The sequence below is a fragment of the Leucoraja erinacea genome, chromosome 19 (assembly GCF_028641065.1).
Source record: "Leucoraja erinacea ecotype New England chromosome 19, Leri_hhj_1, whole genome shotgun sequence".
NCBI lineage: Eukaryota > Metazoa > Chordata > Chondrichthyes > Rajiformes > Rajidae > Leucoraja > Leucoraja erinaceus.
In genome coordinates, this window is record NC_073395.1 from 21,169,559 (window position 1) to 21,192,525 (window position 22,967).

Below are 22,967 nucleotides of genomic sequence, written 5' to 3' on the forward strand. Positions count from 1 at the left end.
CGATTGTTGGTTGGCGCGGACCTGGTGGACCGAAGGGCATGTTTCCACGCTGTATCTCTAAATAGGTTTATGGTGAGGGGGGAAAGGTTTAATAAGAACCTGAGGGGCAACTTTTTTTACACAAAAGGTGGTAGGTATAGGGAAAAAGCTGCCGGAGGACATAGTTGAGGGAGCTGCTATAATAACGTTTAAGAAACATTTAGACAGGTACTTGGATAGCACACGTTTAGAGAAATATTGGCCAAACGCAGGCAGGTGCGACTAGTGTAGATGGGACATGTTGGTCGGCGTGGGCAAGTTGGGCCGAAGGGCCTGTTTCCACGTCGTGTGACTAAAATACATTGTCCGAGGTAAGATTCCTGTGCATTAACAGATAATTGTTACTGTTGTACACATGATGCAACATATTCCAGGCACCGGACCCGGCGAGCGGCGCAGGCGCTTTTGCACCTCGCTCCAGAGGAGCCGCTTGAGAGGGAGAGGGTGAAGGCCGTGGTATTGCACCTCGTGCATGCGTTTGCGGTTGCACCGGTGCAAGCCGCGCTGCGGGGCGGCTACAGGAAGGCGATGCAGCGCCTGGGGACGGTGCAGCAGAAAATCCCGTGCGCCTTCGCCACCGAGCTGCGGGACGAACCGAGCACCAAGCGGCCCGGCCAGGTAAGAGGGTGCGCCGCTGCTGCAGCAATGCAAGGAAGCAACATTGCACACGTCTCTCCAGAATGCATGCATTTACTATCTCATGCGTGCAAGACAAATATCTATCATTTCCGGGGCAGAGTTACAAAGCACCGGGTTTCAGAATTTTATGTGTGACTGGTAGCTTTAATTATCGGGATTTATCCTGTTTCTCCTTCATTTAGTCACCCCTACTTCGCCCCACCTGGAATCGCACCTCTATTTCTCCTCTCCCCCTCTCCTCCCACCGACATTCCTTCCTCTAGCTTCACAACTCTTCAATTCTTTTGTTACACTTTCAGTGTTTTGACGTGGAAACAAGATTCAAAGGGTTGTCATGGAACAAGGAACTGCAGATGCCGATTTGCAACATCAAAAAAGACACTAAGTGCTGGAGTAACTCAGTGGGTCTGAAGAAGGGTCCCAACCCGAAATGCTGCCAATCCATGACCTCCAGGGATGCTGCCGCACAAAGTTACTCCAACACTTTGTGTCATATTTTTGTCTTCATCTCTGGCCTTTGTCCGACCATTTGCCTATCAACCCCACCCCCCCCCCTGTCACCTGTGTCCACCTATCACTTGCCAGGCTTTGTCCTGCCCTCTCCTCTCATCCAGCTTTCTCCCTCACCCTCCCCAACATCAGTCTGAAGGGTCTCGACCCAAATAGTCACCTATGCATATTCTCCAGAGATGCTGCCTGATCCACTGAGTTACTCCCGCACTTTGTGCCCTTTGTAGAATAAAATGAGATTGTGTTAAATTGTGGGTGTGGTCCACTCAAAGGGGTCGGTTTCTTATCGAGTGCCACTGTTATTTTATGCCCAGCAGGTTTGTGTGTTGGTTTGTGTGGTTTCCAAAGGGACGGGATTGGTTCATTAACCCATGGGGATTTATGAAAATAATCCCAGGAATGATCGGGCTAACATATGAGGAGCGTTTGGAGGCTCTGGGCCTGTACTTGGTGGAGTATGAAGATGAGGGGGACCTCATTGAAAGGCCTGGATAGAGTTCATGTGGAAAAGATGTTTCCACTAGTGGGAGAGTCTAGGATCAGAGGGCTCAGCCTCAGAATACCTTTAGAATGGAGATGAGGAGGAATTTTTTTTAGCCAGAGGGTGGTGAATCTAAGGAAGGACTGTGGCCAAGGCATTAGACATTATTAAAGTGGGCGCCACAGTGCTGCCTTACAGCGCCCGAGACCCGGTTTCGATCCTGACATCGGGTGCCATCTGTACAGAGTTTGTACGTTCTCCCCATGATCGCCTGGGTTTTCTCCGGGTGCTCTGGTTTCTTCCCACACTCCAAAGATGTGCAGGGTTGTAGGTTATTTGGTTTCTGTAAATTGCTCCTAATGTGCAGGATAGAACTAGTGAACGAGCGATCGTTGGTCTGCATGTACTTGATGGGCTGAAGGGCCTGTTTCCACGCAGTATCTCTAAAGCAAAAAATGAAGATTGACAGGTTCTTAATTAAGAAGGGGGTCAAAGGTTATGGGGAGAAGGCAGGAGAATGGGATTGAGAGGAAAAAATAGATTAGCCATGATTGAATGGCAGAGCAGACTTGATGGGCTGAATGGCCTAATTCTGCTCCCAGGTCTTACAGTGGGGCCTGTGGTCGTTGGGCTGTTACTCACAAACCTGTGTTCAGTCATACAGAGTGTTGGCCACTGGAGAGCTGAGTGCGAAGGCGTTGGCAGCAGATATCCACCGGGCGATTGCCACTGAGAAAGTAGACGGCACCTGCTGCTACGTTGCCAAATACAAAGGTAATGGAACAGATGGGCTGCCATTATCACATACCCCACAGCCAACAATGGACCATTGTGGGCTCCACCCTTTCTTGATCATCATTGGTTTTCGCATATCTAACTCATTTGTTCTATTTACCTACTATCTTTCTTGATACCCTTTCCCCAGTATGAAGAAGGGTCTCAACCAAAAATATTACATTTTCCTTTTCTCCAGGGATGCTGCCTGACCCACTGAGTTACTCCAGCTTTTTGTATCTGTCTTCAGCCATTTTACAATGTTTAGTTTAGTTTATTGTCAAGTTCACCGAGGTACAGTGAAAATCTTCTTGGTGCAGTCTATCCAGTTAGTGGAAAAACTATACATGATTACAATCCAGCTGTCCACTGTGTCCGTATACAAGATAAAGGGAATAACGTTTAATGCAAGATAAAGTCCAGTAAAGTCCGATTGAAGATAGTCCAAGGGTCTCCAATGAGGTCAGGAGTGCTCTCGATTTGGTGAGAGGATGGTTCAGTTGCCTGATAACAGCTGGGAATAAACTGTATCTGAATCTGGAGGTGTGATTTTTCACACTTCTGTACCTCTTGCCTGATGGGAGAGGGGAGAAGAGGGGAGTGAATGGAGTGAGACACGTCCTTGATTATGCTGCTGGCCTTGCCGAGGCAGCGTGAAGTATAGATGGAGTCACAGGAAGGGAGGTTGATTTGCGTGATGGTTTGAGCTGCGTCCACAACTCTACAATTTTGTGTGGTCTAGGATGGAGTGGACAAACACAAAAAGTGGAGGAGTTGTGCCTAGTGAGAGAGGTTGTCAAAAGATTCAACAGGATATCGATTGGAAATATTTGTGGAGAAATTGCAGATGGAGTTTAATCCAAACTAGTGTGATTGCGACAGTTTGGGAGTAAAATGTAAGGGAACATGTACAGTGAATGGCAGGAGCCTTGGGAACATTGATATACAGAGGGATCAGTGGTAGAGTTGCTGCCTTGCAGTGCCAGAGACCCGGGTTCGATCCTGACCACGGGTGCTGCCTGTACATAGCTTGTATGTTCTCCCTGTGACAGCGTGAGTTTTCTCCTAGTGCTCCGGTTTCCTCTCATAGTTCAAAGACGTACAGGTTTGTAGGCTTCAGTAAATTGTCCCAAGTGTGTAGGATAGAATAGTGTACGGGTGATTGTTAGTCGGCGTAGACTCGGTGGGCTGAAGGGCGTTTCCGCTCTGTATCTCTAAACTATACAAACAAAAACATCTTGTGCTCCAAGTCCACAGCTCCCTAAAAATAGTAAGCCAATTGATTGGGTGGAAAAGGCATATGGTATGCTTGCCTTTATAGAAACATAGAAACATAGAAAATAGGTGCAAGAGTAGGCCATTCGGCCCTTCGAGCCTGCACCGCCATTCAATATGATTATGGCTGATCATCCAACTTAGTATCCTGTACCTGTCTTCTCTCCATACTCCCTGATCCCTTTAGCCACAAGGGCCACATCTAACTCCCTCTTAAATATAGCCAATGAACTGGCCTCAACTACATTCTGTGGCAGAGAATTCCAGAGATTCACCACTCTGTGTAAAAAATGTTTTTCTCATCTCAGTCCTAAAAGATTTCCCCTTTATCCTTAAATTGTGACCCCTTGTTCTCGACTTCCCCAACATCGGGAACAATCTTCCTGCATCTAGCCTGTCCAACCCCTTAAGAATTTTGTAAGTTTCTATAAGATCCCCTCCTCAATCTTCTAAATTCTAGCGAGTACAAGCCGAGTCTATCCAGTCTTTCTTCACATGAAGTCGGGGTATTTATCAGTCAGGGTATTGAATATAAAAGTCGGAATGTCATATTGCAGGTTTCTAAAACTTTATTAGGCTACATTGGAGTATTCTGTGCAAATCTGGGTCCCTTATTACAGGAGAGGTGTTGAGCCTTTGGAGAGGGAGCACAATAGGTTCACCAGGATGTTGCCAGGATGGGAGGGGATTAGCTATAAAGAGAGGTTGGATAAATTTGGACTCTTTTCTCGAGAGTGTTAAAGGCGGAGGGAGGGGTGACAAAATGGATGTGTATAAAATTATAGAGGCGTAGTTATAGAGGCAGAGAGTAAGAGTATTGCCTGGGGTGGAAATATCAAATTCTGGAGGGTATCACTTTAGGGTTTATCGGAGATGTGTGGCACAAGACCTTTACACAGAGAATGGTGGGGGCCTAGAACGAGCTGCCTGCGATGGTGGTAGAGGCAGGTACGATGGTGGCGTTTAGACAGGTTCACGATATGCAGGGAGCGGAGGGATTATGGATCACGTGCACGCAGAGGAGATTAGTTAACTAGGCGTCACTATCAACACAGATGCTGTTCCTGTGCTGTATTGTTCTCTGTTCTAACTTGTTGAACTGTTGGGTCACTGAGTTTTGTGGTTGTTGCCAGATTCGCCATACCTCTGGGCACGACTGGATCGAAAACCGACCAAGCAAGCTGAGAAACGATTCAGGAAGTTTCAGTCTTCAAAGTCGGGCTCTGGTAAATGACAATCCTCCTCTTCCACCCGTAGGTACGGGCACCTCCCCCCGCGACAATCAGTCATACAGCGTGGAAACAGGTTTAGTTTAGTTTAGAGATACAGCGCGGAAACAGGCCCTTCGGCCCACCCAGTCCCCGCCGACCAGCGATCCCCGCACACGAACGCTGTCCTACACACATTAAGGTCAATTTAACCTGCAAACCCGTACGTCTTTGGACAGTGGGAGGAAACCTAAAGATATTGGAGAAAACCCACGCAGGTCATGGGGAGAACGTACAAACTCCGTACAGACAAGCATCCGTAGTTAGGATCGAACCCGGGTCTCTGGTGCTGTAAGGCAGCAAGTTTACCGCTTCGACCCGACTCGCCCACGCCAATCAACATGCCCCATGTACACTAGTCCCACCTGCCTGTGTTTGGCCCATAACCCTCTAAACCTGCCTACAGTTTCTTAAAGGTTGCGATATTACCTGCTTCAACTACTTCCGGTAGCTTGTTCCACACACTCACCACCCTTTGGGTAAAAAAAGTCACCCCTTAGGTCAGGTTCCAATTAAATCTTTCCCCCCTCACCATAAACCTACTGCATGCTCTTGGGTTCTTGATTCCCCTACTCTGGTGCCTACCCGATCTATACACCTCTATAAGGCAGAAAAGGTGGAGGGGAGGAGGGAGTGTAGTGGAAGGTGTGTGATGGGATGTCAAGGAAGGTACTATCACAATGTTAAAGCTGCTAGAGGAGATAATTGAGGCAGGTACTATAACAACATTTAAAAGACATTGGGTAGGTACATAAATAGGAAAGGTTTAGAGGGATATGGGCCAAACGCATGCAGGTGGGATTAGTTGGTCTGTGTGGGTAGGTTGGGTTGACGTGTCTGTTTCCATGCTGTCTGACTCTGACTCAAAGAGAGTGTAACTACTGGTGCATGGTAAATGGAGAGGCTGCTCGTGAGGCAAGGAGCAAGGATGGCGGTGAGGGATTATGAATGGCAACACCTGAATTGTTACAAACAGTTGGTGTGTGAAAACTAAAGGGAAGGCTTTGCAATATGAAACTGAATCTTAGATGCAAGTCCCGGGGGTTGGCAAGTTGAAGGCAGGTTTGATTAGCTTGAAGTCAGTGAGAAGGTGAGACCACAAGAGGTGAGAGGAACAACGTTTAAAGGGGATGTGTTGGACATGTTTTTTACACATGTGCCTGGAACACGCTGCTGGGAGTGACATAGAACATGGTGTAACAGTGGACATTTCTTCCTCAGAGTTCACTTGGAACTTCGGTGAAGACTTCCGGAAGGTTCCAGAGGCCTGGATTCCGGCACACGGAGTGGCCCAGTCAGAGGGCTGCCCGCTGCCAGATGAGAACGGACATATTCCCGGTGAGAAGGGACATGTTTTATTTCTCACTGACGGGCCTGGTGTAACTTACTGCGACGTGTGGTGTTAACGTCTGTCCTTGCTCCCCAAGGTTGGATTCCAGTGGAGAAGGGAAGTAAACAGCATTGTTGGCATCTCTCCTCTGTGAACTATGAGACGGGATCCGCCCTGGTCTTGCGCCTGCACTCTGGGAAGAATCTTCTAGAAATTACCATTGTCCCCTTAATGGAGCTGCTTGAACGGACATTGGAGCTCGTGGGAACTCACATTAATGGCAATCCATATGGTAGGAACACTTGTACTGTGGACTTTGTACCTTTAAAAAACTTTAAAAATAACTTGCATAACTAAAGGACCTGTCCCACTGTACGAGGTAATTCAAGAGTTCTCCCGAGTTTTCCCCTGATTCGAACTCGGAGAATGTCCGTAGCGGGACCGTAGGAGTTCGTGGATGTCTCGTAGCGGCTCGTACGAGTAACGGTAGGTACTTGGGAAATCCGGTAAACTCGTGACGTTTTTTCAACACTGAAAAATGTCCATGAGTTAAAAAAATACCCGTGATGAAAGAAATTGTTACTTTTTGCTCGTACGAGTCGCCACGAGACATCCACGGACTCCTACGGTCCCGCTATGGACATTCTCCGAGTTCGAATCGGGAAAACGCGGGGGAACTCTTGAATTACCTCATAGAGTGGGACAGGCCCTTTACTTTTAATTTTTTAACTTTTTATCACTTTTGAAACTTTTTATTTTAATTTTATTTACTTTTTTAATAATGTACAACTTTTCTTTTTTACTCTTAATAACTTTTATTTTATTATAACTTTTTATAACTTTTGAAACTTTTTATTTAAATTGTTTTAATTTAAAACTTTTATTTTCATTTTTACTCTTTTAATATTGTTTGAACTTTTTTATAATAACTATTGAAACTTTTTATTTTCATTTTTAGCTTTTGAAACTTTAGCTTTTTAAATGTTTTAACACCTTTCAAACTTTTTATTTTACTTTTTTAATGTTTTAATAACTAAACTTTTAATATTTTAAAGTTTTTTAATCTTAGTTTATTGAACGATTTTAAACAGTTCTGTGGCGCGCGGATGGGAAGCAGTGAGCGGTGGCATTGATGGTCTCTTCCCCCCCCTCTCTTCAGGCCTCGGGAGCAAGAAGCGACCCCTCCACCTCCTGGTTTGCCATGGGTCTCTGCCAATCGAGAACCCGCCACCTCTTGAGCTGATGGACATGGCCGCCTGGTTCAAGGAGAGTGAGACAGCGAGGGTGGAAGGGATTGTGTGGCACTGTGCGGCCGGCACCCTCGTTAAAGTGAGTGAAACGTCAGAGGTGGAGTCGCATTTAGTGCCGTCTGCACACGTGCAAGTGAGGGAGGGACAAGGAACTGCAGGTGCTGGATTACAAAAAAAATACAAGGTCCTGGAGGAACTCAGCGGGTCAGATAGCATCTCTGGAGAACGTGGATAGGTGATGTTTCAGGTCAGGACCCTACTTCAGACTGACTCCCCGGCGAGGAGTATGCTGGAGAGGATGTAGATAACCTGGTAGTTCTGTTAGAGAACTGTAGAGAACTTGGTTCAAGTTTGTTTAATTAAACTTTTTCACTTATAGTCATATGGCACGAAAACGCCTTTCTGCCCAACTTGTCCGCGCCGACCAACATGTCCCATCTACGCTAGTCCCACTGCCCACATTCGGCGCATATTCCTCTAAACTTTGGTATAGAAACACGGAACTGCAGACACTGGTTTGCGCAAAAGGACACAAAGTGCTGGAGTAACTCAGCAGATCAGGCTCCAGAGGTGCTCCCGCATTTTGTCCCTCTAAATCTTTCCTATCTATATGCCTGTCCAGATGTCAGTTATTATGTTATCTATGGATCTACAGGATATGTGAGCACAGAGTTATCAAAGAATGTTGTTTACAGACCAGTAATGCCGTAATGCAAGGGTGGCATGGTGGCGCAGCACTAGAGACCTGGGTTTAATCCTGAACATGGGTGCTGTCTGTCCGTAGTTTGTATATTTTCCCCGTGACCACGTGGGTTTTCTCTGGCTGCTCCAGTTTGTTCCCACATTCCAAAGACTTGTAGGTTTGTAGGTTAATTGACTTCTGTAAATTGTCCCTAGTGTGTGGGATAGAACTCGTGTGCAGGTGATTGTTGGTCGGCACGGACTCGGGCTGAAGGATCTGTTACCATGCTGTACCTCTAGTCTCTTGTGCAGATACAAGTAAGAATTTTCTGTTTTTAAGAATATTCAGTTTCGAGTCATAAAACACTCTTGACTTGACGTTTGACCTTTCTGAAATGGGTTAATATTGATCACCGTCCTCTGCAGCTTCACCGATATCACCTTGGACTGGAGTGGCCGCTGCCAGACCCGTTCTTGGCCTCTCGCCCTGTGTCCATTAACGTCGACCTCACCAGCTTCCCGTGGGATTTTGAAACCAAGTCTCCCTTCGTGTTCCTGGCGAGGCTTAACGGCAGGCGGTTTGACCGAGTGAAGGACATCTCGTGGGAGGACGCTGAGAGTTGACGTGGAACCAACACGATGGCCCAGGAAGGTTGGGTGAGATGGTTGGCTGCTTCAAGCCTGGATTGGTTTACATGGACCTTGGGGACTAGAATCACGAGGGACTGTTCTTCATTCATGGGGCGACTACCTGGTCTGTCTATACGCTGATACCTGTTGTTGCTGCCATTGGGAATGTTGAAGCAGTTTTGTTCTTGCAAGCACTAGAATGGACATCAGTGGCATGTTGTTGCTGTGCTGAGGTGGCCATGTGCAGTCGCTGAACCTCCCTCAACTATTTCCTTGGCTCATGAATGTCAGCGGTTAATCACGCTCCACGCCTCCACAGATAGGACTGGGAAATCTGGGAGCTGTGTTTGATCATTTTAGTTTAGACCAGACTTCACTGCCTCAGTCTCACGGCAAATTCCAATGTGTAGGTTGCTGTTTGAGTGTTAAAATGTTGTGATATGGTTGTGTTGCACATGTTAAAATTTGCTTGTGTTAAATCCTCCCCTCGGCTTATCACATTTTAAACTTCAGTTTGACTATGTGGCACGGTGGCGCAGCGCTAGAGTTACTGCCTTACTGCACCAGAGACCTGGGTTCAATCCTGACTACGGGTCCTGTCAGTACAGAGTTTTTACATTCTCCCGTGACCACGTGCGTTTCCTCCCACATCCCAAAGACGTGCAGGTTTGCAGGTTAATAGGCTTCTGTAAATTGTCCCTAGTGTGTAGGATAAAACTTGTGTACGGGGTGAGCGGGGTTCTCTGGCGATGTAAGGCAACAGCTCTAGCGATTGATTTTTATTTATTTGGGATGTGTGTCGCTGGCATCTCTGCCCTCCCTAGTTACACTCGAAGGTGCTGGTGGACCTCTCCGACCTCAACAGTCCAGCTTGCCCAGTGTGATCAGTGTACAGTGCAATACAGGAAAACTGTGACTGTACACTCTAAACTTTTTAAATCGCACTTTGCAATGTCTTAAGGATGAGAAAACCATTAAACAAACCTGTGTCTTTGAATAATTTGGACCACTGATTCATTATTCTGCCTCTGGATTGATCAACATTAATATTTATCCACAGTGCTGCTGCTTGTTGTTTCTTGGATAGAAATTACTCCACAAAACCAAGGGTGCTGTCTGCTGCCACCAGGCAATATCAGCGGAGAGTCGAAGAAATGCAGAGAGATGAGAGATAAATTGCAGATGCTGCAACCTTGAGCAAAACACAAAGGGCTGGGGGAACTCGGCAGGTCAGGCAGCATCTGTGGAGGGAATGGACTAACGATGTTTGGGGTCAGGACCCTAATATTAGTTTAGTGTCATGTGTACTGAGGTACAGTGAAAGGTTTTTTGCTGCGTGCTATCCAGTCAGCGGAAAGACTATATATGATTCTATTCAAGCTGTCCACAATGTACTGATACAGGATAATGTGCGCATTCCGGAGGTGCCACTGAGAAGCCGAGATACAGGATAAAGGGAGCAACGTTTAGTACAAGGTAAAGTCCTATTACTTTATCCAAGGTTCTCCAATGAGGTGGATGGGAGGTCAGGACCGCTCTCTATTCGTTGATAGGATGGTTCTGTTGCCTGATAACTTCTGGGATGAATTTGGAGGTGTGCGTTGGGGGATAAAGCTTGTAAAGAGCGGTGGGGCTGGGGGAAAGTCTGGCCCGGCTCAGTGTAAAAATCCATGTAAATATATACGTTCGTTCTTTCAAATGGCGGAACTGGTTCCCTCTCCTCTCCCATTTTAGGACAGCACAGTGGTAGAGTTGCTGCCTCACAGCGCCAGAGACCTGGGTTCAATCCTGACAACGGGTGCTGTCGGTACGGAGTTTGTACATTCTGCCTGTGACCGCGTGGGTTTTCTCCAGGTGCTTCGGTTTCCTCCCACACTCCAAAGACGAAGAGGTTTGTAAGTTAATTGACCCTCTGAATTGTGCCTTTGGTGCAAGATGGGACTAGAAGGCACGAACTCAGTGGGCCCAAGGGCCTAGAGACACTAGGAAGCTTCAAGGCTTAGCAGTGAACCCAGCAAATTAAAGGGGTTTTAAACTCTGGCTGTTAGGTAATGGCAGGAACCAGAGTAAATATTCAGAAGCAATGAAGTCAGATGATCATACGCAGATTTTAAGAGTTTCTTCAATGTTTAATCGTTGATAACAGAACATGGTGGTCCTCTTGGGTACCACGAGTTACAGTGAACACTCCGAGTGCAATGAAGGGAACGTGCACCCTTTATAACTAATATTGCTTCCAAACAAAACATAATAAATAATTGCCTTGTATTTACAGAACAATCTGAACAGTAACATTTACAGAATAATCTTATAAATGTCAGTTCTACAAAAATACTTCCAATGTGGATTCTTCGCGTGTTTTCAAAAACAGGTGGCTGGAAACTTAGTGCAAACTCTTTCTTGCTCATGAAGTTGGCTAAAAGTTTACAAATAAATAGCATTTAGACAGTGAGCAAGTAGATGGAAGTAGAGTCAATACATTTTAAATGTATTTTCAGTGCTGTGTGTGTGTGGGCACACGTGCATGGCTGTGAACAACCTATCCCAACGTTAATTGTACAGTGGTGGGCAAAACATGCAAATGAGTCGCTGCCAACTGATGCAAAGGATTGTGTGGGGAACGTGCTCATTGATTAGCACTTCATCCCCCTGTTAGTGAGGGACCTCTTGCTTTACCTGGCATTCTATCAGTGGATGAATGTAAGAGATGTGACAGAAGGCCACTCTTTCCAACAGGGAATGTTTAGGCCTGTAAAACCCCAGCCCTAATATGGATCCTAACTTAATCTTCCTTGTATACTTCAACTAGTTTTCTTCTTCCAGGTTTTCACCCACATGTACAGCCTTAGAACTTGGGTGGGAATGTAACACAGCTATGATTTCAACGTAAAGTCCCAATTATCCCGATGCTGCTACTTGAGGTTTGTACAGTCTGTTGGTGAAGGTGATAGACTGGTACTAAGCACAGCTGGGAATCTGCACTGTGCAGAGAATTGGTTAGTTAACAACATGCACAGTGCCCACCATAATGTTTGGGACAAAGACCCATCATTTATTTATTTGCCTCTGTACTCCACAATTTGACATTTGTAATAGAAAAAAAATCACATGTGGTTAAAGTGCACATTGTCAGATTTTAATAAAGGCCATTTTTATACATTTTGGTTTCACCATGTAGAAATTACAGCTGTGTTTATACATCGTCCCCCCCCATTTCAGGGCACCATAATGTTTGGGACACATGGCTTCACAGGCATTTGTAATTGCTCAGGTGTGTTTAATTGCCTCCTTAATACAGGTATAAGAGAGCTCTCAGCACCTACTCTTTCCATCACCTTTGGAAACTTTTATTGCTGTTTATCAACATGAGGACAAAAGTTGTGCCAATGAAAGTCAAAGAAGCCATTATGAGACTGAGAAAGAAGAATAAAACTGTTAGAGACATCAGCCAAACCTTAGGCTTACCAAAATCAACTGTTTGGAACATCATTAAGAAGAAAGAGAGCTTATGCCCCTGTCCCAGTTCCCGGAAACCTCTGGAGACTTACCTGCTTGCCCCACCCACTGGTTCAACGTGCGGTTCCGGAGGGTTTTTTGTCAGTCAAAGTCCCTACCTGTTTCCGTTGGTTTCCTGTGGGACGGGCAACCGCACTGAAACCTTGGGTGGGGCGCAAAGTCTCCAGAGGTTTCCGTTCAGGTTTCCTAAGTGGGACAGGGGCATTACTAATCGCAAAGGGACTGGCAGGCCAAGGAAGACCACCATAGCTGATCATCTTCTTCTTGCGTATGGCGTGCACAGCCTAAAGTTGTAGGACAACTTGTTCTATTTGATCTTAATTGACTGTGCACGCCGGGTGGATTGCATTAGTCAAAACAGTGCGGACCACGTGAAGGTTGCAATCTTCCACCCCCACCACAGCTGATGACAGAATAATTCTCTACAATAAAGAATAATTCCCCAAACACCGGTCCGACAGATCAGAAACACTCTTCAGGAGTCAGGTGTGGATTTGTCAATGACCACCGGCTGCAGAAGACTTCATGAACAGAAATACAGAGCAACACTGCAAGATGCAAACCACCGGTTAGCCGCAAAAATAAGATGGCCCCAGGTTACAGATTGCCAAGTAATTAAAAGAGCAACCACATGGAAAATGGTCTTGTGGATAGTTGAGACAAAGATGAACATATCAGAGTGATGGCAAGAGCAAAGTATGGAGGAGAGAAGGAATTGTCCAAGATCCAAAGCATACCACCTCATCTGTGAAACACGGTGATGGGGGTGTTATGGCCTGGGCATGTATGGCTGCTGAAGGTACTGCTCACTTATCTTCATTGATGATACAACTGCTGATGGTAGTAGTATAATGAATTCTGAAGTGTATAAACACATCCTTTTCTGCTCAAGGTCAAGCAAATGCCTCAAAACATATTGGCTGGCGTTTCATTCTACAGCAAGACAATGATCCAAAACATACTGTTAAAGCAACAAAGGAGTTTTTTCAAAGCAAAAAAATTGTCAATTCTTGAGTGGCCAAGTCAATCACCCGATCTGAACCCAATTGAGCATGCCTTTTATATGCTGAAAAGAAAACTAAAGGGGACGAGCCCCCAGAACAAGCATAAGCTAAAGATGGCTGCAATACAGGCCTGGCAGAGCATCACCAGAGAAGACACCCAGCAACTGGTGATGTCCATGAATCGCAGACTTCAAGCAGTCATTGCATCCAAAGGATATGCAACAAAATACTAAATGTGACTACTTTCATTTACATGACATTGCTGTCCCAACCATTTTGGTGCCCTGATGTAATTTCTACATGGTGCAACCAAAATGTATAAAAATGGCCTTCATTAAAATCTGACAATGTGCACTTTAACCACATGTGATTTATTTCTATTGCAAATCTCAAATTGTGGAGTACAGAGGCAAATAAATAAATGATTGGTCTTTGTCCCAAACATTATGGAGGGCACTGTATGGGTCTGTCAGAGAAGAGTAGTACCTGTGTGCACCTTGGTTATGCTAGCAATTATTGCCAGAAGCGGGAGACTGTAGTGTTAATGATCCTTCAGTAAAGTTGAACTGCAGATGCCGCTTTACAAAAGAAGACTGCCCTTGAGTTCCGATCCAAAGCGTCACCTATCCATGTTCTCCCGAGTTACACCAGCATTTTGTGTCTTCATATTGATCTGTTGCTCACCAAGTGAGGATGAGGTAGTGAGGGTGATTATATGGGTGTTAGGGTTTATGCGAAGAAGACAGGAGAATGGGGTTGGGAGGGAAAGTTAAATCTGCCATGATTGAATGGCAGAGTAGACTTGATGGGGCAATTGGACTAATTCAGCTCCTATAACTTATGAAGTTATAAAGACCACACTGGTAAATGAGCCAACGCTAAGAGTCGCCCGAGTCCCCCCCTTTTCAGTCAAAGATCCTCTGAGGATTGTCAATGACAAAACACAAACTTCATCACCGGGCAGCAACATAGTGCTGGATTTTAAAGAATACTAGACCAAGGGGGACCCGCTGGGTCCCGTCCCCTCAACGTGTGGTTGCGGGGGGGGCAGGGGGTGGGGAGGGGCTGTGGCGTCACACACACACTAATCTGATTTTGATTAGCTGCTGATACAAAGTGAATTGGGAAGAATTGATCCAAAAATCTCCTCCAATGCGCTTCCAATGACTGCAGCACAACTGAGCCAGATTCCAGAGTATATTTAATTTTTGATAACAGCTGGTCAGAGGCTCGTGTTGGGAGATGGAACACACACACACACCCCTCTCGGGCACCTAGTGTTGGAATGCACACTTGGTGATCCCAGCAACGTAGAAGGTAGCTAAGGTTTTTTGTCACTAAGCCTATCCAGCACACCACACTTTATCTCTTTATATATAGCAAGGTAAGAGTACCAAGGGAATGTTTTTTCTCTTCAGTGATCATCAGTTGTAACAGTTAACAAAACCATGAACGCTGGGCTCCTCACCACCCTGATTGAAGGTGCCTCAGTCGATGGAAACGTTTCCTGGCATCTCCATTCCAAACTGCTCTGATAATTTCTTCAGCTGCTCTTCCAGAAGAATGTTCCGTTTAACTTCCTGGTTGTAGTTGAACTTCAAGTCCTCGAGCTCCTCAAAAAAGCAGGGATCAAAGTTTTCCAGCTCCTTCTTCAACCTCTTAATCTCTTCCTGGAAATACAAAACGTAATTAGATTGTTGAGATAAAACCAAAGTCCGGGCCCATTTTTTCCCCAACGTACAGACCCCTTTTTCCATTTCATAGGAATTCAATCGCGTTAAGTGACGTTTGGTTCAGCTTCATGCAGCTAGAGTTTTTTCATCCCTTTTGCAAACTGAAATATTTAACTAAGCATTTCTGAATTATTTTGTAAATAAGCCAAAGGGGAGGAGGGGGGGAGAAATAGGTTTGATGCCAGGAGGGGCGTTTACCACAATGGCACATCAAATTCCTCGTATGTTGCAAAACATACTTGGCTAATAAAGTACTATTACGATTATGATGGTGCTCTTGACCAAGAGCTGGAAGGAGCGATTGGTAGCTCTTTTAAATCCAACATGGACTAGATGGGCTGTATGGCCTTGTGTGTTAATAATTTTCAATGATTCTATTCAGTGGGGAACCACAACTGAAACAGTTGTGAAGTAAAAATAGGCATCTATGAAAACTTGTTAATCCTTTGTGGAATCTGGCAATTGGTATATTTCCCATGTCTGGTGGCTGCTTAAAACGCAACGTGATGGATATCATTGAATCTTCAAAGTTGTTAGAAAGCAAATTATCTCTGAGTGATTGGAAGCTGCTAACCTGCAGTTGTTGCTTCTCCAGATCGTGTTGTGTTTGTTCTCCCACCAGTTTGTCGTCTTTAAGTCCACTATCCAATGCTGCATCACAAACTGCAACAGAAACACACACCGGGCCTTGAGTTACTATTCAGTGCAGAACAGGAGGTCTCACTTCTGTCACGAGAAGAAAAATGTTGCCTGTTTGGAATGAATAAATGACCTTCAATGGATGACATTCTATTGCCCTCAATCGTGGAGTGCTGAATCTGCTGGTTTAATGCACTGTTTATGTGTTAAATGTTTTTGGTGTCGTCGGCAGGGCTAGCATATTTTGCCCACCGTTACTTCCCTTGTAATCTGGTGGTGAGCTGCTGCCTTGAACATTGCAGTACTTGCAGGGAAGATGTTTAGATTGGAGATACAGTGTGGAAACAGGCCCTTCGGTCCATCGAGACCGCACCAACCAGCGACACTATCCTGCACACACTAGGGACAATTTACAATTTTTAACAAGCCAATGCCTACTACCAACCGGTATGCCTTTGGAGTGTGGGAGGAAACCAGAGCACCTGGAGAGAACGTGCAAACTCTGTACAGACATTACCCGTAGTTAGGATCGAACCCGAGTCTCTGGCGCTGCAAGGCAGCAACTCTTCCCTCTGCGCCACTGTGCTGCCCCACACCACTATTGGGGAGGGATTTCCAAGATTTAAACGCAGCCTCGATGAAGGGATAATGCACAAGTGGAAAGGGAACCTGGAGAAGATCAGGTTGCTATACGCTCGCTGCCCTTGTGCATCTTGACAGCAGGGTAGATGCCCAGGTCAGTAATGGCAGTGTACTTTGCAATGGTGATGGAGGGACTATATGGTTAGGGTGCTGATCATCTGGGTTAGCTTGCCTTTGGACTTTAGAGATACAGCGTGGAAACAGGCCCTTTGGCCCACTTAGTCACCGCCGACCTGTGATCACCCCATACACTAGCACCATCTCCACACACTAACAACAATTTAGTATTTTACTGAAGTCAATTAACCTACAAACCTGTATGTCTTTGGAGTGTGGGAGGAAACCTACGTGGTCACACGGAGAACGAGCAAACTGCACACCGACAGCACCTGTAGCCAGGATCGAACTTGGGTCTCTGGTGCTGTGGGACAACTACTCTACCATCGCGCCACTGTGCTGCCCACTGTGTCCTGGGTGGTGTTGGAGTTCAAGTGCTGTTGAAGCTGCAGGTAAGTGGAGTGTTGACCTATTCCTACCTCTCATGTTTACATAGACGAAGGCAGTAAGGAAGTAATTTGAAGGTTTACCAAATCTGCTGCTGGTCCCTGCCTCAGCACGAGTGTGCTTGTACATCTCCAGATGGTGGTGGAGTTCTGCCTTCTCTTTCTCCAGTCGGTCGTTTGTCAGCCTTGGAGTTGACCGGATGGAAGAACAGGATTAGAGTACGTCACCTTGCGCAGAGGGTGCAAAAATCAACCAAATCTTTCACACGTTCTGCACATTCCTGTGCTTGCGTGCTTAAATATTTACTCTTGTATATTGCACAATAGCTGGAACCACTTGTTCCTCAGAAAAATTAAATAAAGTTGAAAAGCTTGATGAAGTCGAGTCAACATTGACTATAATCTTTAGACTAGAAATACAGCGTGGAAACAGGCCCTTCTGCCCACAAAGTCTGTGCCGACCAGCGATCACCCCGTGCACGAGCACTATCCTACACACTAGGGACAATTTCCAGAAGCCAATTAACCTACGAACTTACATGTCTTTGGAGTGTGGGAGGAAACTGGACAGGGAGAAACCCCACGTGGTCACAAGGAGATTGTGCAAATTCCAAACAGATAGCACTTGGCAGGATCAAACCATGGTCCCTGGCACTGTAAGGCATCAATTCTACCGCTGCACCACTGTGCTGCCTACCGCTTGCTGAGCCAATTCTTACTCAATGCTAAGCTTGTTCAAGCAGGAGGGTGACGCACCGGCCCACTCCTGCTCTTAGTAAGAATGCAAGGACCAGAGTGGCTCAAGCGATCGCCTAGCCTGCACTGCTGTTCAACATGACCATGAATGGTTCTGTCCCAATCACTTTGCCTTAATATTCCCAGATACACAGGTTCACCACCGACCTTCTGGCCACAGGTGCTCTGGCTAACATCCTTTAATCCAGCAATATTACAGGAGTGCACTTGAAATCTCCCCCTCCCTCCTCCTCCTCCCAAAAATTCCCACAAATATATTGTGCCGAGGCCAGGTGAGGTGGCTGATCGCAACCCCATCAGGATTTCCACACCTATCGGCAGATTGAATTTTGCCCCGGTGCCCTGGCCTGGCCAAAACTGGCAGATCCATTCCCATAGCCGACTTCCACGATACCCTGGTCCCTCGGCAGCCTAGGTGGATCGTTCCAGTACCGGTGGACTCCTCTCGGAGGCCATGGCATCTGTTGTTCCGGCAAAACAGATAATCCGGAAAGGCTGTGGAACCCATGGTTCTGGAAAATCGGTGGTGGATCTGTACCAACAGTAAGCAAAATCTACACATGGCTGAGAATCCACAGCTCTCCAAGGTAGAGAATTCTGAGAAGGTGGAGCCCTTTGCATGAAGAACGTTCTCACATTGCACCCAAGTAGCCTCTTTACCCTGAAACCATGCCTCCGAGATCAGGATTTCCTATGGACAGAAAAGAACCTCTCAGAGACCACTGTGTCAATCCAGGTCAGAATCTTAATCTCACTGTCGTTGCCCTACTTTTCTCTGAACTCCAGCAAAGAGACAAGGATTCCAAAATCCCCCTTCACAGATCTCACTCTCATTCCAGGAATGAATCTTGTACATCTAAGTGACAAGGACTCCACAGCCAGTATATCTTTCCTCAGGCATAGTGACCAAAAGTGCACATAGTACTGGGGTCTGATCAAGCCTTTTCTACAGGGACCTGTAGCAGAGTGGCCAATCCATATTCTAAACTCCAGACTACACACTGGTCTATTGATAGGGTAGATGGCCAAAACCTTTTTCCCAGGGTAGAAATGTCCAACACTAGAGGGCATTGCTATAGGGTGAGAGGGGGAAAGTTTAATGGAGATATACGGGGCAAGCTTTTACCCAGTGAGGGCCTGGAACGCATTGTCACAAGGGAGATATGATAGTGGCGTTTGAGAGGCTTATAGACAGGCATGGGGAAGGGCAGGGAATAGAGGGATATGGATCATGTTCAGGCAGATGAGGTAAGTTTAACTTGGTATGTTCAGCACAAACATGGACTGAAGGGCCTGTCCTGTGCTACACTGATATTCTATGTTCTTCCGGTTAGAAAGAGAAGTGTTGCTCTATCCTACCTCAGTAACTGTAGTTGTCTGGTGAGGCCAGGTTCTGTCTTGGCTTCGTCGGGGAAATGTTTAAGCACCTCGATCTGCAATGGATAAAAGAAAAAGAAACAGGCAAAATGGACAATGCAAAATTCTACGTTGGGCCTGACCAGGCGTAGATCGACGAACACTTGCGCTCGGTCCACCAAGGCCCACTGGACCTCTTGGTTGCTAACCATTTTAACTCGCCTTCCCATTCCCACAGGGACCTTTCTGTCCTGCACCTCCTCCATTGCCAGAGTGAGGCCACAAACAAACTAGAGACATCTCATATCCCTCTTCACAGATCTGACTCTCATTCCAGGAATGAATCTTGTACATCTAAGTGACAAGGACTTCACAGCCAGTATATCTTTCCTCAGGCATAGTGACCAAAAGTGCACATAGTACTGGGGTCTGATCAAGCCTTTTCTACAAGGACCTGTTATTCTGATATCTCATCTCATATTCTGCTTACAACCCAATGGTATCAATGTTGAATTTCTAAAGTTTAGGTCACCTCTCATGGACACTCCCCACACCCCGACTTTCTCGCCTACAACACCACCCCCCTCTTTCCCTTCCCCTGTGCCCCACTTGGACTCCCACCTGGTTCTCTTCCCCCTGCCACATTGCTCCCTCTGGCGTTACAATCCACACATCTCACACCTTCCTTTCTTATCTCTGGCCTTTGTTCCAACCATCTGCCTATCAACCACCCCCCCCCCGCCTCTATCCACGTATTACCTGCCACACTTCGCCCTACCTCTCATTTTCCAGCTTTCTTCTACCCCCACGTCCCCAGGATCGGATGATGACCGGCACCGACCCGAAAGGTCATCTATCCATCTTCTCCAGAGATGTTGCCTGACCCACTAAGTTACTCCCGCACTTTGGCCTTGAGTATTAAACAGCACCTGCAGTTCTTTGTTCATACCACGTCTGTTCTCACCTGTTCCTCCATGTCTCCGATTTGTTTTGCCAGTCTTTGCTCGTTGTCAGTCGACTCTTTCATCTGCTGCCTGAGGTCGGTGAGGCTTTGATTCTTTTTAGCAAGATCATTCTCCATCTCCTTTATTTTGCTCTCGTACATTCTTCAAAGCATGAGAAAATGAATGGCATATTATCTTCAGAACTATTCAGAGTTTATGAATACTCGGAGCAGAATTAGGCCGTTCGGCCCATCAAGTCTATTCTGCCATTCAATCATGGCCGATCTATCTCAACTCCATTCTCCTGCCTTCTCCCCATAACCCGACACCCGTACTAATTAAGAATTTGCCAATCTTGCCTTAAAAATATCCATTGACTTGGCCTCCACAGCCGTCTGTGGCAATGAATTCCACACATTCACCACGGTCTGACTAAATAAATTCCTCATCTCTTTTCCAAAGGCAAGTCGTTTTATTCTACGGTTGATAAAAATGCTGGAGAAACTCAGCGGGCGCAGCAGCATCTATGGAACGAAGGAAATAGGCAATGTTTCGGCCCAAAACGTTGCCTATTTCCTTCGCTCCATAGATGCTGCTGCACCCGCTGAGTTTCTCCAGCATTTTTGTCTACCTTCGATTTTCCAGCATCTGCAGTTCCTTCTTAAACTCTTTTTATTCTACGTGCTCCAATGTTGAAATCTAAATAAGCCTTACCATCAGCCTACAAGTTTACTTTTAAAGATTCTATATTGTTAAAACTTCGTACCAGCTGCATCAAAAATAAAATTGCATTGTGTTTAGTTGAGATAGCATGTGGTGAGTGGTAGGATCTCTCTGGACTCTAAATTCCTGAGCAGATCTGTGGCAGACTGCGCGGCACGGTGGTGCAGTGGTAGAGTCGCTGCCTTAAAGTGCCAAAGACCTGGGCTCGATCCTGACTACGGGTGCTGTCTGTACAGAGTTTGTACGTTCTATCCGTGGGTTTTCTCCAGAAGCTCCGGTTTCCTCCCACACTCCAAAGACGTATAAGTTTGTAGGCCAATTGGCTTAGTACAAATGTAAATTGTCCCTAGTGCTAGTGTGCGGGGATCGCAAGTCGGCGCGGACTCGGTGGGCCGAAGGGTTTGTTTAAATACTGCATCTCTAGACTAAACTAAACTGCTCGAGTTCAGGTGACATTCAGAAAGCTCAACAAATTCAAGACAAAGCTGTCAACATACTGGCATAAGATAGACACAAAATGCTGGAGTAACTTCAGCATCTCTGGATGTAAGAAATGGGTGATGTTTCAGGTCGAGACACTTCTACTCCAGCATTTTGTGTCTATCTTCGGTATAAACCAGCATCTGTAGTTCTTTCCTGAGTTTAATATAGTACCTCGTCACTACCACGGACTTCCAGCTTTTGCCATCAGCGCCCTCCAGTTGTGGACCTCTGCTCTCCGCAAAGCTCAGCTGTTTAGTCGTCTCTTCCAACTGCGTGCTCAGTTTCTCGTTCAAAATCTCCAGGTGGCTCTTTGCAATGCGCAGCTTTTCAGAATTGTCACCCTCCTGCCACAAAGCAGACATTTAGCACAAGACATATCTCAGTCCCATTTCTGGCTGCTACAGGGTCATCAGAACTTGAGTAGTGATGTTTTCCAAGTCAGATATTGTGACATGCAACAAAGTGAAATAGCTGGGAAATACGGGTAGCTGAGCAGGATCCGTGTAGAGACAAACACAGAATTAACCTTTAAGACAATCATTCTTTATGTGCTGGATACAAAGTGCTGGAGTAACTCAGCGGGTCAGGCAGCATCTCTGAGGAACATGGAGAGGTGATGTTTATGGTTAGGACCCATTCTTCAGACTGATTGTGGATGGAGGTGGTGAGGGGGGGAAGAAAGCAGGAAGAGAGAAGGGAAAGGGTCAGGTCCCTTCTTCTGCAGAGCTGCGGCCTGACGTTGATTACTCCAGCCCTGTGTGTGTTTTTGGTAAACCAGCATCTGCAGTTTTTTGTGAATTTACAGCTGATATGTAGAAAGTGACATGGAAGAGCACAGATGCAGTTTGACTCGGTGTGTATTACCAATGGTTTCTGTCTACAGAAAACTAATCGTCACGGGGTGTGCTGCTCAACGGACAAGTTGATCTGTATCGTGAGTGGAAGCCACTGAATGGAAAGGGGTCGTGTTCTCCCTCTGACTTGGTCAAGGAGCACTGAAAGACAGTTACCTAGGCATGAGGCAGCACTCCAGCTACTCAACCAACCAGGCCAGACCCAGTGCGTAATAATAGTAATAATAATTAGACATTAGAGCAGAATTAGGCCATTCGGCCTATAAAATCTACTTTGCCATTCGATCATGGTTCAACCACATTCTCCTGCCTTCTCCCTGTAACTTTTCACACCCTTACTAATCAAGAACTTATCAATCTCCATTTAAAAAAATACACAAAGACTTGACATCCACAGCAGTCTCTGGCAATGAATTCACCACCCTGCCACTAAAGAAATTCACCCTCATCTCCTTCAACAGGTCTAAAATTCGCCCTCATCATAGGCTTAAAGGCAAGCCAACAACCGTAGCTCTGGCAGGTAGGCAGGGTTAATGATGGGGGGGGGGGGGGGGGGAAGATTAAAGGGTATCTTTAATAAAAATTGAAACTTTCCAGATCAGGAAAAAACCTAGAACAGGGGAGACTTTCAGTTTCTTTACCCTTTTGATTTCTTTTCGTAATCGCTCATTTTCAGCCAAGGTCTTCTCCATGCCTTTTGTTTTGGTCTCGTATCGTGAACTCAGCTGCCCGCCGATCTGCAGCTTTAGTTTCTCGAGCTCTGCCTGAAACAGAGTATGTCACTTGGCATGAAAACCTTGGCGCGCTGTGTTGTGAGACAGCAGTCAGCATCTCCCTAATTAACTTATTAAAGCACAAAATGTTAAAAGTATCACAAGACCCTAACGGGTCATGGCCAAACCCTGGTGGCAGGGGCCTGGCTCGCCAGCCCACCAAG

At 46.1% G+C, this 22,967-nt stretch overlaps 2 protein-coding genes across 3 annotated transcripts in view; one reads left to right on the forward strand and one right to left on the reverse strand.

The window, feature by feature from the left end:
- The first annotated feature begins 267 nt into the window (after positions 1–267).
- rlig1 (RNA 5'-phosphate and 3'-OH ligase 1) lies at positions 268–9,360 on the forward strand. Of its 2 annotated transcripts, XM_055650601.1 has the most exons (7): positions 362–657; positions 2,326–2,443; positions 4,852–4,944; positions 6,208–6,324; positions 6,414–6,608; positions 7,476–7,645; positions 8,674–9,360. In XM_055650601.1, the coding sequence occupies exons 1-7, from the start codon at positions 568–570 to the stop codon at positions 8,869–8,871; spliced, it is 981 nt and encodes a 326-aa protein (XP_055506576.1). In that variant the 5' UTR covers positions 362–567; the 3' UTR covers positions 8,872–9,360. The 2 variants fall into 2 exon arrangements, with proteins under 2 accessions (XP_055506577.1, XP_055506576.1); XM_055650602.1 differs by lacking the exon at positions 2,326–2,443 and having other exon boundaries at positions 268–657; positions 4,852–4,975.
- Positions 9,361–12,577: 3,217 nt separating this feature from the next.
- Positions 12,578–22,967, reverse strand: part of cep290 (centrosomal protein 290) — an 80,880-nt gene continuing 70,490 nt past the window's right edge. The window contains 7 exon segments of the mRNA XM_055650600.1: positions 12,578–15,067; positions 15,705–15,793; positions 16,999–17,099; positions 19,030–19,103; positions 19,991–20,132; positions 21,348–21,520; positions 22,672–22,794. Of these exon segments, the coding sequence (XP_055506575.1) occupies positions 14,885–15,067; positions 15,705–15,793; positions 16,999–17,099; positions 19,030–19,103; positions 19,991–20,132; positions 21,348–21,520; positions 22,672–22,794 (885 nt within the window). The 3' untranslated portion in view covers positions 12,578–14,884.